Source organism: Esox lucius, chromosome 1 (genome assembly GCF_011004845.1).
Source record: "Esox lucius isolate fEsoLuc1 chromosome 1, fEsoLuc1.pri, whole genome shotgun sequence".
Classification (NCBI taxonomy): domain Eukaryota; kingdom Metazoa; phylum Chordata; class Actinopteri; order Esociformes; family Esocidae; genus Esox; species Esox lucius.
Genome location: NC_047569.1, coordinates 22,718,486 through 22,732,667, shown reverse-complemented (window position 1 = coordinate 22,732,667; position 14,182 = coordinate 22,718,486). Strand labels below are relative to the sequence as shown.

The following is a 14,182-nucleotide window of genomic DNA, read 5'->3' as shown; positions in this document are numbered from 1 at the left end:
TTATTCAGCTCCTTAATGCCGTATCAATTCTCACAATGAGGGGAAAGCTGAAAACGCTGCATTACCCTAATCAGCTCAAATGGAAGCCCTTTAAAAGATTCTCAGAAAAACAGCAGAATCAATATTATAGAAAGGAAAGTACACTATGTTGTGTTTCAACCTTACAGACACTTGCCAACTGATCCTATCCAACATCCCATTATCCAGTTGCTGGTTAATGATATTACGGCTTCCCTGCAATAACATTACTCTATACTGGGGGCTAGTATCAGAATACAGCAGAGAACTTAAGAGTTTTAATTAGACGAGGGAGACTTGCTAGATTTGCGTCAGAGATAAATTATTTGAGTGTAAATTTTCGCATGTCAATTGTCTTTTCGATGTAAAGCGGGAATTATTTTCGAAAGATACTGCCCGTGGTAACTGAGATCTGAAGAAAATGTTTCGCGAAAGAGCGGTGACGTAGGAAGTCAGATTCTGTAGGTCCTTCCAGCGTCATAAACTGAACCAGAAAAAAAACATCAACTTCTTATTGTAAGCAACTAAAAACTTCTCGCACTGGCACCAAAACAATTCTCCTATCACTGCCGACATCAGTTGTTCGATGGAAGCACCATCTCACTGAAACAACAGGTAAGAATAAGTAAGCAACATGGGCAGTGAGTTTATATGCCTTCCAGGTAAAGGATCTGGCCAAAATGATGCGCATATGTTGCGCTTCAGGTCGCTGCGAGAGATTCGTGTTGATTCTTGTTGAAATTTGTATTTACATATTATGGAAACGTTATTTAAGTTGACTTGTTTTCAGGACTACTGTAGTAGCCTAAACAGGCTCCAAGACAAACTAATCCAACCAAGTTGTCAGAGGTCAGGAGTCAAAAGATACTTGTAGGATAAGCCATGTCAAAAAAAAAACAGGGTCAGGTTTTAACCAGAATGGGGGATGGGGGCTTTTTTAGGTGAAGTTTGAGGAGGTGCTAATTGGCTGTAAGATTTTTCAGATGAAGGCGATTAGATGGTTTGGCCTGAACCCAACCTCGCTCCCCTCCTAAGGGAGATGACTGCTCAGGCACAGTGAAGTTCTTTGAACTGTCACAGGGGGTGTGCCAGAACATTACTTCAGGGTTATGTGACTGTTCACCTTCCAGAGGCTGATTTGTACTGGATTATTAACCTTTTACCCACATCAGTCCTTCGGTAGGTAGCAGAGCCTTGCAGTACAGGTTACATACCAAATCTGCCAGGAAAGACAATGGCAATTTTGTAATCTGGACTCAAACAGAAACTATAATTTGAGAGAGGATTTCTTCAAAGCTTTCTGAAGATAAGGCGTATGTTTCAAGTCACAATGAAGCTAATCTGTCCAAAGTTATATAACTTCAAATACCTCCTTAGGATTCCTGGTACTTTGCTGCTCTTAAAATCACATTAACTCTCCCTACTCACAACACACACCCTCCTCTGTCTTTCCACTCTTATGGTAGACTGGAAGTTTCTCTGTCCTCTTTCTGTCACACAGCTTTAGAAATCCCACAGCAGAGTAAAGCAGAGCAGTTTCTCAGGCTGCCACACATCATTAGTCAGAAGGAAGTGACCAGAACACTACAAATACAATCCTCAACCTATATCCATGCCCTTCTCATTGTCTTTTTAATATATTGGCATGGTATTTACATGGATTATAAAATAGTGTAATATATCTTAATATATCTTAATATTTTTTTCTGCTAGCAAGTTGAAGAAATGCTCAAATCAATCTATACTAGGCAGGACACCCAAGCTGACACTGTGCCTGTTTCCATAGCCAATGTCTTTCAGAAAGATTTGTCAGACCAGTTACTCCTAAGTGGGGGAGTCACTACCTTCTCATTCCACGGCCTGCCATCTCCCAGCAGATTATTGAGACAGTTGAGAGAAATGTTTCAGTGAAATAACTAATCTGAATTATATTGAAATGGTCATTGAACATCAAGCACATCCAAAAAAAGCAAACAAGTCTACAGTTATGAGCTACTGTATGTGAGATAAGTTGCACATAAACAAGTGGCGACGACTCCATTAAGCTCAATTGACTTTTTATCTAGATAAACATTCCTCCCTATGTCTGTATATTTCAGCTGTGCTGTGTAAGCCTAACACTGATGATGCTTTACTACTCTGAAGAAATGATCACAAGTGATGAAGAAAGGAAAACCTTAACCTCGGAATAAAATAAATCACATACAATCTGGAAAACAAAAGGGAAACTAAGAGTGATGAGCTGTGTTCCGGAAGGCAAGGTACCTCAGGGGGCTGCTGCTTTGTTATTATGCTGGAAATAGCTGAACTGCAGTGTGGGGGGGTGGGGCAATTATGGGAAAGTGTGTGTGTGTTTGCTGGAGAGGGGGGTCCAGGCACAGTAATCCCTCCATAGAGCTTTTTCCTCAAGACTAAACAGGCTCAGGGTGATTAACCCTACTGTATCTTAAACATGGTAGGCTGACTTGGACATGGTCGCAGTAGAAACACAGTAGATGTGGGGACATTAAATCCCCCAGAGGATGATAGAATGTTGATATCATCAAATTCTATTATACAGTCATGTGAACAAATTTTGACACCCTATGAAAATGTGTTTTTTAACATATTTAGACATATGAATATTTAATATCAATTTTAACAATACTGAGAGATTCAAGTAATATAACTAAACAAGTAAAACTGAAGAAAACACTTGAAAAACCTTCTGTAAAATTTAATAAAATAAACATGCAATTTCTGGTGTGGAATAAATTAGGACACCCCCACATTTTGTCCCACTTAAAATGACCTGAAATCACACACAGGTGTATCACATCAGGTGCACATGATTAGAACATTGTTACTCAGCATTTTGAAGGAGGCTTGCCCTATTTAAACCTCAGACATTCAGTTTGGTGTGCTCCTGACTGTTGATGTGAGAGTGAACACCATGGTGAGATCGAAAGACCTGTCTGAGGCCTTCAGAAAGAAGATTGTTGCAGCTTATGAATCTGGTAATGGATTTAAGAAGATCAAAAGAGTTTGAAATCAACCATTCCACTGTCCGGAAAATAGTGTACAAGTTGAGGACATTCAAAACATCTGCCAACATGCCCAGGTCTGGCCTTCCAAGCAAATTCACCCCGAGAGCAGACCACAAGATGCTAAAAGAAGTCTCCAAAACCCCTAAAATGTCATCACAGGACCTACAGCAGGCTCGGGCGACCATTGATTTGAAAAGTGCATGCCTCTACAATCAGAAAGAGACTGCACAAGTTTAATCTTCACGGGAGGTGTGCAAGGAGGAAACCTTTACTCTCCAAGAGAAACACTAAGGCCAGACTGAAGTTTGCCAGAAAGAACGTAGACAAAGAATAGGACTTCTGGAATAACGTTCTTTGGACAGATGAGTCTAAAATTGAATTATTTGGACACCAGAACAGAGGACATGTTTGGCGCACACCAAATACAGCATTCCAGGAAAAGAACCTCATACCAACTGTGAATCATGGAGGTGGAAGTGTCATGGTTTGGGGATGCTTTGCTGCAGCAGGACTTGGCCAGCTCACCATCATAGAATCCATCCATCTACAGTGTATCAGAGGGTGCTTGAGAAACATGTGAGACCATCTGTAAAAAAATTATAGCTGAAGCGGAACTGGACCCTGCAACATGAAAATGACCCTAAACATACCAGTAAATCCACCAAGGACTGACTGAAAACTAGGAAATGGAGAGTCCTGGAATGGCCCAGTCAAAGCCCAGATCTTAATCCCATTGAGATGCTGTGGGGTGACTTGAAACGGGCGGTACATGCAAGAAACCCCTCAAACATCACACAGGTTAAAGCATTCTGCATTGAGGAGTGGGGCAAACTTTCCTCAGACTGATGTCAGAGACTGGTTGAGGGTTACAAGAAGCGTCTCACTGAAGTTATTTCAGCCAAAGGGGGTAACACTAGGTATTAGGGGGTAACACTAGGTATTAGGGGGTAACACTAGGTATTAGGGGGTAACACTAGGTATTAGGGGGTAGGGTGTCCTAAGTTTTTCCTCAGAATATGCATTTATGTTGATGTCTTTTTTTTAATGAGTGAAACAATGTTATTTTTTGCTGTTTACCTGCAATTAGATCGCTTTCTTTTCCAAAGATGAATTTCTTAATGAATAACTGAATATTTAATGAGGTGTTCTAATTTTTTCACATGACTGTGTATGGTTATATATGACATTCTGTAATGTATTGCACTGCAAATGTATTGCACTGCAAATGTATTGCACTGGACTTGTGGAATGCAGTGTTTGAGTAAAAGGAGAAGAGTTACGTAGGCATTAGATACATATTCCAAATGTATACAAGGGAAAATTTATCAACGTTAAGTACAGTTTTGGACAAAAGTATTGGCACACTTCCTATTATAAAATAAAAAATCATATTTTCTTCCAGAAAACAGATGAGATTCAAAAATGTTGGTATCCATGAATTTCTTTGTTTTGCAGTTAAACTAAAAGAAAATTGAATAATTTACTGAATCAAAATGCTTTAACTTATCTGGATGTATCTGCAAGAGACACAGTGATGCAAAACCTCAGTGAATGATTGTTTGAATGGTGGAGAAAGCACCCCAACTGCTACAGGTTTAAACTGACCTTCAGGCACAAGCTACAACAGTCTCAGCTCGCACCCTCTGTCGCCAACTGAAGTGAAGGGTGATGATAATGAGTTTGGCGAACAGCATTCATACTTGGATTGGATCTAGGTGCTGTGGTCAGGACCTAGATCCAATAGAACCCCTTTGGCCATGTACAACACATCCCCCTTTCACCAAGACAGTAAAGAGATATTTGATCTTTTGTCTCAAAATCTGATAAATAATTGTGATATCATTCAGCACTCCTATCATTAGCCACAACTTGTGAAGGTTCCACTTGGCTCATGTAAGGTTGGATCATTACAAACTGTGAAAGGACCCACTGAAGGGTCTAATTAGCCCCTACACCCCTTGGTAATTGTCATTCTTATCAGCATGGTACATAAATGTGCAGACGGAGGGACAGAGGAAGGGGATCATTTTGGATTGAGGCTAAGTTGAAGCTTTTTTCCTCATGACATCCATTTTGCTCTGAATTAATGTCAGTGGGTTTTTTCTCCTGGATTTGGCTCATATTCTTTTATGAAAGTGTTCTTCGTGAGATCTACAGATTATTTTCCTTGGTTCTTTAGATGGGACTGAAGATTAAACTTACAATTCATGGAAATTCAGAAAATATTAATTTGTATTTTGTATTGATTTAATCATATTAAATGCCTTTTAATCAAAATAGATGAAAGGCAGTTCAAGACATCAGAAAACAGGGCTCCAGAGCGGGACACTAATAGAGTATTTAAATAAGAAAACTTTGAAAGGTTTGTGCTAGTTTGGAATAATGTAGTGAACAACTCATCTGTTGTTTTCATTTGAGTGATATTGCAGAATGGCCATTCTATTACTTTTTAATGTCACTCTCCTTTGGAAATGTCTAGTCAAAAACCACAGCAAATTGCAAATCAGTACCAATAGGCCAACCAGTTGCAGAGTACTGGGAACAAACAAATCTTTTCAAAGACCAAGGTCACAGCTTCAATGTATTTGTGTTGTCAAATACAGGCAGTTAATGGATGTAGAAACAGATCAGGTTGAGAGAGCAAGAGAGGGCAGGAGGAAAAGACAGGGAGAGTGAGCGAGTCACAGGCCCCACAGGTTTCACCAATTCCCAGAGGGTAACGTAAGCTCCTGTCCAACTTCAACCTATTGTCACCTCTCACAACATCACAGTGCTACCAGTAAAAGGACAAAGCGTAGTGAAAGGGGACAGTAACACTAGCTTTGTGTGAGAGGCACTATTTGGTGCAGGTGGCAGAGCATTTGTGCACAGGCTTTGCCACAACACACACAGGTTCCTTGCCCCCTGGCCTCACTGCCTCCCTCTGTAGAGCAGGTGTCTGCCCACATTCCTCAAATGAGCTCGTCTAATAGAAACAGAGTAACAGGCCCTCACAGCTGCCAGCCAGGCAGCCCAATGGAGAGTACAGTACATGACAGAAACCCAGCCAGGCAGCCCAATGGAGAGTACAGTACATGACAGAAACCCAGCCAGGGAGCCCAATGGAGAGTACAGTACATGACAGAAACCCAGCCAGGCAGCCCAATGGAGAGTACAGTACATGACAGAAACCCAGCCAGGCAGCCCAATGGAGAGTACAGTACATGACAGAAACCCAGTCAGGCCCAGTCATTTAGACACTGGGCATCCCAGACGGAACCCTGTCCCTTTATAGCTCCAAAGTTGTAAGTCAGCCACTGCCTCAGGAGGGTCAAACTGAGGGCTGGATGACTCCATGGCTAGCCTGGATTCTGTCAATACGCAATAGTATCATACTGGTACGATGCATCATAATCACCAACCCTTCAGCAGCGGGTTATCAAGTCTTTCATGCTGACCTATGGGCCTAGGCTAAGTTTAAACTATGTTCCCTCTCAGCATGGGCCACATGGTTTATCAAAAGTGTTCTCTCCCTGTGTACTTTAGTAGGGCTCACTGTTTATGAACTGCACATTATCACCTCCAGCTACAGGGCATACAAAGAGCTTTCTTCAGCCACTCTTGCTTGAATCAAAGGAGTGCTGAAGGCCCAGGGCTGGGATATGTGATGAGTGGAAGGGTTTTCAACAGATCAGTGACACCCCGGTGGCAGGAACCCTTACCCGTCTCAGCAGCATGGCTCTAGTCCCAGGGGCCGGTGCTCTCACACTCTGACCACCGTTAACAGCATAGTGCCTCAGACCAGAGAGGGTCAGTTGTGACATTGCAGTGCTTTTGACCGCAGGGGCAAACTCGGTCCCTTTGTCGGTGTCCCAAATACAGTACAGTGCACTCATTTGGACCAGGAAATGTAGAATCAAGAGAGAAACTTGTGTTGCAGATCAAGTAGCTGATGATACCTGACGATTCCAGCTGCCACTCCGTTGAGACCTCCACCCCTGATTGTCCCTGTCCTTGTCCACCTGGTCATGCATCTGAGTTGGATTCTGTTTAATGAACTCTGGACACAGCCTACATGCATTTAATTACTACAAGTTGTACTCTTAAAATGTTCACCCGGCACAGCCAGGCTCTCATGGCCCTGGTTCCTTTAAAGGTTTTGTCCCTTTTAGAGAGTTTTTCCTAGCCACTGTACATCAAACCTGTTAAAGCACTTTGTAACTTGCTTTTGAGGCAACTGGTTGGGTGTTTTGTAAAAAGCACTTTGTGACAACTGCCGATGTTAAAAAATACTTTACAAAAAAATGTGATTGATTGATTGATTGAACACATCACAGAGAAAGAAAGAGAAATTTGGGGTGCTACCTCTCTCTCTCTCTCTGTAGGATGGGATCCCCTTCCTTTCTTGATTCTGTAGAAAAAGACTGCCCCAGAGTTTACTTTCCAGGGCTGGCAGAGCAGGGCTTCCAGAGACTTGGCAAAGGCTATAATTGATTTACGAGCAGCTCTCCAACTCCTGTTTGTACCTCTCTATGTAAGGAAGTACCAGCCAAGACACTACACCCATCCACCCTCTCGCTCTCAGACACACACACACACACACACACACACACACACACACACACATACATCTCACAGCTACTGTGACCATTCTGGGATAATAACACAAGGATGGAAAATATGAAATAGCAATGAAATGGTTTGTGAACCACCGCTTTGATGATGTGAATGACATTTTGCATGACTTAAGTGAAATCAGAGTGGAAACTAATCAGTGGGTCAACAGACTCCAACTGTGACGCTTCCTTTATACCATTGGCTGCTCCAAGTAGGTCTTAATTGTCTTTGCAGAGTGATTGAGTAATTATCATGCTGTAAGATTCATAGTTCCCCAATGAATCAAAAATTGCGATTTCTTGTAAGACTTGTTTGAAGGGTGCATTTTGATGCCAGATGACACTGCCAGAAGCTAAGCAATCACCACTGGACTATCTGTCTCTCAAGGAAGTGACCTGCTCATCAGAAACAAATACCTTTCTGGGTTGACTATGTTGTGTGTTGCACAGATTACTTGAAGGTCTTTATGACATCTTTTGCAGCCATCTCACCAGATATCAATTACAATTTGGACAAAGGTTATTTATAAAAATGTTTGTATTAGTGTTGACATGTATTTGTTCTAATGTAATATCATATTTTTGGCCAAAAAAATTTACTGCCTAAAAAACAATCAGCTTTAAGAAATGTTCAATGGCCTAAGTCTTTTACACAGCACAGAGTACATATTTATATATATTTGTCTACACAACAAAATTGTAAATTCAACAGCATATAATGGAATTGGAAATAAAAATACAGTTCTCCTTGATACAGCTGAACACAGTTGATATTTCCTCTGAAGCAAAACATTATTTTTCTCAGGTGCCAGGATGTTCATACCTGTACTGGTTCTAAGACCACTATGTACAACAGACAAAGGCTGAGACAAAAATAGCCAAACCCATAAGGATGCAAAGCTGTCTAATGCCATTTGTAGCTACAGGAGCAGTAACACACATTCACATCAATGCAAACACAGATTCCAAAATAATTGTGAAGGAGGGGATGTATAGGCTGAAGCCTATACAAAACGTGCACCGGCCTTAAGAATTAGTTATGGTTTTGTGACCTAAAATTTACTGCAACATAATTCTTATAATTATACTAAATCAGACAAACCCCAAAGGTTATGTAAAACCTAATCTCCCGTGTTCAGATTCTGCACGTAAACACTGACCAAATAACATGAAATTCCATTCCGGCCTCAGCTATATAAAAGGTGTACACTCCTCAAGTCGCATCTTCCAAAGTCGATGAAATACTAGAATTTTGAACAATGGCAATTTTAATGCTGCAGAAGATTTTCCACCAGCAGCATTCAGAACACACTAATGCTCCACTCTGGTTATATGCCCCTCCCAAACTGGCCCGAGACAACCCCCCTCCCACTCTCCCTAAACCCTCCATCCAACCTTCATTCCCTCATCATTCCCCTTTCTTACGCCTGGACTGCATAATGAAGTGAAATACAAACCATCACTGACAATCTGCGACCCATTAGTAGGGCCTTGATGCAATCTAAATCATGCCGTATCTATTAAACTAAGGGTTAGGGTTCTACAGAAAAACACTGCACCACAGAAATTCACTAAGAGTTCCTAAAAGGAGATTTGATGACCATGTGGAAGGGTTAGGTGGTTTGGAGAGACCAAAGCCAATTCCCGTTTCCCCTTCAGTTTATGATTGAATATGAAAAATAAGAAATTCACCTAGTCAATAATTGTTCAAATAAAAATGTTCTTGTGCTTTTAACCCAAAACCTCAGGAAGGTAAGCATCCTAAACGCCTGACTCATGCTCACTGAAGAGGTGGTAACGTTTGAATGTAGCAGACCTTGCTGACATTTTAAATAAATGCATACAAAAATAACCTTACAAAAGCACAGAATTCTCTTGTATTAGAATTCTACAGTAGCAGTACATAATAGCACTATTTTACAGAAAATGTCCTGCAAATCCCGTATACAAGCCTGGTATATCAATCTAATAAGACTCAGAAGAGGGGCTACATTCTAGAATACAGAGAGAATATTTCCTCTTAGAAATAGCTGCCTTTGAATCTTAGACCAAGAAACATTATTACAGTCCAACTAATATCCAGCCTTATCATATTAAACAAACAAATTATGTTTTAAGCAGAAACTAAGTATGTTTTTGTGTACTTTCTGAGCACAGCAAATGCAATCTTAAAATATTATTAAAAGGTATATGTTGTGCTGTTTCTACAGCAGAATAGGTTTATGTACCTGTCATATTAGTATTAATACTTTGTCCAAAACTGCCAACACGGCACTTAAAAGCAAATCTAGGCACTGAAAATGGCTCAGCTCTATTCAGTCCCCTGCACAAATTTATATTTATATAGTTACACTCAATCGGCCTATATCCGCTCCTTCAAGACAACAATTGCAATATAGACAATGTAAACATACATTAACCCTACCCACCTAAGTATTACTCTTAATAGCATATATTATGTGCATGTAGCTGCAAGCCAAAACACATCGGCTAGCCAAAACAGCCTCTGGAGAATTAATTGCAATTTGTCATAAGGACCATCATTTTTTCATAAGATAGTCATGCGGGATCAGACATTAAACTGGAGGTGCAGAGGACCTAAAATGGATCCTGGTTGTGATGTATGTAGTAAACTGGAGGTGCAGAGGAACCAAAATGGATCCTGATCTGGGTGAACCTGCAGCAGATTACAGGTATCATATCTTTACTATCCTGAAACCCTCGCTTTACATCAATCTACAGTATAATATATAACAAACGCCAGCCAATTTAACAAAGCCCTGAACAGATTACATTTAGAATGCTTTCACCAATTGGTATTTATGCTATATGGTTATTGAATCAATAATATTTTTTTAACAGATTATATATTGTATTAATCATACAATATAAATTGGGATTAATTATATGGGAAAGTAATAATCACAATTGCAACCACATCTGAATCCTTTTCATAAATTAGGGACATTTACTTCATTATGTGCAAGATACAATGATGAATAAATGGATAATTTGATAACGCAATTTCCAGTGAAAGATTATAAGCTTAATCATCATGACCTTTCTGAACATCAACAGGCTCAACATCTGTTTTGATATCTTTAAATAAAACCTATGTAGTTGTGCAATATTGTTATTATATGGCCTATAATAGGCATATTGTCTGTATCCCTGCCATTAAATATTTAATCAAACATAGGTTTGTATATATACAGCAAGGAAGAAAATAACTTGTTTCAGCCTTAGAAATATGTATCTATACAAAGCAAAAATAAAGGTAAACATGGCCTGTGTACAGCTTTAGTCAAAAATTTTGCCAATTGGCAAATACAAAAGGAAAAAAATAATGACAATCTACATATTCCCTCCGATTTAATCTGCTACATGAATGTTTGACTTAAAATATATTCAAAAGTGTACTATTAATACAATAAATTTTAGAGATGGCCTCAATTCCTATTGCATGCATGCGTTTCATTTTATTTATTTTAATAGTTACTGTATGTAGGATATAGATAAACTGTTACACACGGCACGGGTGTGCACAATATATAGGCAATTATATATCCACTGTCCAAATAGAACATGGAATAAACATAGCGGCCCTTATAATACGGTTTACAAAAGTGACACCGACAAACAAAATCAACTGACTGAGAATAGGCAGTTGGCAAGATTATAAACAAAACATGACAGTTTGAGAAAACTTCAGGATCCACAGCCAGGCAATTATGTCAAATTACTTAAATAAAAACACACACCTGTGCAAGTATAAGGTATAATACATTGGGCCAAGTAGGCCTATGCTGTTTTTTTCAGTATTGATTTGTTGGCAGTGCATAGTCCTAATAACGCATGTGTCATGTTATTTATTTCCAATATTAACAGAGAATTCTAGATCTACATTTTTCACGGCACTGCTTACCTTTTTGTGTCTGTCTTTGAAAGGCAATGCCGGCCATTGCATCTCTTGTAAAAAGTCTTGCCAATGTTTCTGGTCCTGATCAGATGAGACGAAGACGATTTCCAATTTGTCTTTATGTTCTGATGATTTTTTGAACTTACTATAAAACTCACACAGACTGGCGTTGAACTGCTTACACGGGCCGTTTAAACTGCAGCCGAAGTAGAGCCCGACCAGGGACAGCTTGCTGCCCAGCGCCTGCACATCCACTTCGGCTTTCTCGCTGTTGACGAGCCGCTCCCCGAGTAGATTCACCAAAAACTCCGACATCGCTACTCGAATCTTTGAAACAAACCCTAATTATATTCCGTTCTGTTACCAAGACTGTAGAAAATTACAAGTGAAATGTTCAATGAAAACCAACACGCCCTCGTCCTCCAATTCAGCCTCCGTGGAGAGCCCCAAATTCGTGGTGTGTAGGCTCAATGTGTGCACGACTAGCTAGCTATAACGTTGCTCAGCTCAGTCGTCAGTGTGGTGTGCAGGAATGCGCTCCAGTTATACTCAGCAACAGTGGTCGCGCTACCCACATCAAATCAACTCTTTCATGACACCTAGTTATAAAATGGCGATATTGCATCTCTATCTCACAAACCAACCAAAATGTTTATTAAAAGGCCGAAGTATTTCGAGAGGCTGAAGGAGACACCTAGCGTCCAGAAGTGAACTGCACCATAAAGACACGACATTAATCACATTTATTTTATTCATATAACCATAATTTCCCCCTACATTGAACTAAGTACTACACAATTACATGAAAATCACATACCAGGTAATGCAAATGGTTCCCATATAGCTAATAATAATTTATTCATAAGAATCAATGCTGGAGAAAAAACACTTTGTGACACATCAATATTATTTTAGTAAGATAATGCCAAACATCGAAACCACAGATTTTCCAAAAATGGGCTGTTATTATTACTCATTTCCATTTATTCAATTAAACATCACATCATAAAAGCATTCCTGTAGCTCTAATAAGGCATCTATTTTTTTTTCCCATGAAGGAAGAGCAACACATTCATTTATTAACACCTCCTTGCAGTGAAACAAAGAGGTCTATCTGAATTACAAAGCAGCAATAATTTATAGGTATTTTAGTGTAGTAAAAGGCTCAAACTAGGACAGAGACAGGACAGTGGGAAACTGAAGATGACCGAGTGCAGAGCGAGTGTAGTCCCCATTTGGTGTCTAGTCCTCTGTGAACATCATCCTCACCAAGTCTGCTTTGAAACACTCCTCCTCAACCAGTTTCTGAGGCTGAATTGGATCATGTTGGAAAAAGGCACAATTTAGTGAAACATTACCAGAAGGTATATTTTTAAATCAATTATAATATTCATAAAATATATGCTGTTAATAACAACCTCAGTAATGTGTTAAAACAGTTAATTGCCAAAATAGTGTAAATAGTAATTGCTTCAGGAAAGCTTTTAATGTTAATACAAAATCCAAAGATAATCAACACTTAAAATGTATTTTTAAAAAGTAATGTTGAAATCCAATTTGCAAATCAATCACTTTGGTAGAATTATTATCTTTGTGATCTCGCCCTGTTTATTCTTACCGTGCCATATCGGATCAGGGTGGGAACTCCACTGAGCTTCAGAGTCTTTTTGAACTCATTATTGGGATCCTTCCAACTGGTGAAAGATTAGAAGACGTGTAGGAAAAATATGTAATTCCATGCATTTTGCACATTACAAATATATGCTTTCCCATAAAGCCAAAAACTTAAACAATATATATCTGCATGATTTTCAGGATAAAGTGTGACTCAAACTTTACTTCAATGTAAATATTAAGAAAACCTTGGTTACATACTAGGGCCTCTCTCCAACCTGACAGTAGATGAAGACAGAGCCCTCAGGAAGGTGAGACATTTCTCCTCTAACAATTGGCTCAGCTGGAAAGGAAGTGTGGAGAACGTAGAGCTTGTATGGTCAACAAGCAATGGATTGCATACTAGCTATCTCATGCTAAATTATTACAGAAAATAGAGCAGTTTAGAATAAACGGCTATAGATAGAATAAACGGCCGGGGTACAATGAATTGAAAACCAAAAGGCAGTGAGTCTGAAGCATCGTGACAACTGGGTAAGAAAGCCAACTGCTATCAATGACGGGTACACATTAAAACTACCATACAATAATAATGGTATTACCTTTTACACAATCTGGACACCAGCTCATTCCCTGGTCGTCTTTATTACCAGAAAAATATGCGAATATGTCCTTTCCCTTCCTTTCAGACACTGCTTTGCAGAATTCATCATAACCATGGACCTTTACTTCTTCGTAATGTGACATGATGAAAGAGAACACCGAATTCGTACTCAAACTAACCTGGGGTGAGAAACAGCTATCTTTGCACCACGATGAGCTATTCTAAAATAATCAGGAGTACAGAAAAAGCATGACTGAACTTCCTTTTAGATTCTTAAAGCAACACAATACCTTCATTCAAGTCCCTTAACACCTATGATGATGATTTTTAAGACAAAACAGATATTATGAACCAAAATATATAACATAAAATAAATATTATTAATTTAAATATATAGGAAATAAAA

At 39.4% G+C, this 14,182-nt stretch overlaps 2 protein-coding genes across 2 annotated transcripts in view; both read right to left on the bottom strand.

The window, feature by feature from the left end:
* Positions 1-12,090, bottom strand: part of nxn (nucleoredoxin) — a 65,028-nt gene extending 52,938 nt beyond the window's left edge. The window contains exon 1 of the mRNA XM_034291602.1: positions 11,565-12,090. Within this exon, the coding sequence (XP_034147493.1) occupies positions 11,565-11,873 (309 nt within the window). The 5' untranslated portion in view covers positions 11,874-12,090. The remainder of the gene's footprint in view (positions 1-11,564) is intronic.
* A 99-nt stretch (positions 12,091-12,189) lies between these two features.
* Positions 12,190-14,014, bottom strand: txndc17 (thioredoxin domain containing 17). The gene is given in 4 exon segments (NM_001303845.1): positions 12,190-12,869; positions 13,177-13,252; positions 13,434-13,515; positions 13,775-14,014. Coding segments are annotated over 4 exon segments (372 nt in total). The 5' UTR covers positions 13,920-14,014; the 3' UTR covers positions 12,190-12,800.
* Between the last annotated feature and the right edge of the window lie 168 nt (positions 14,015-14,182).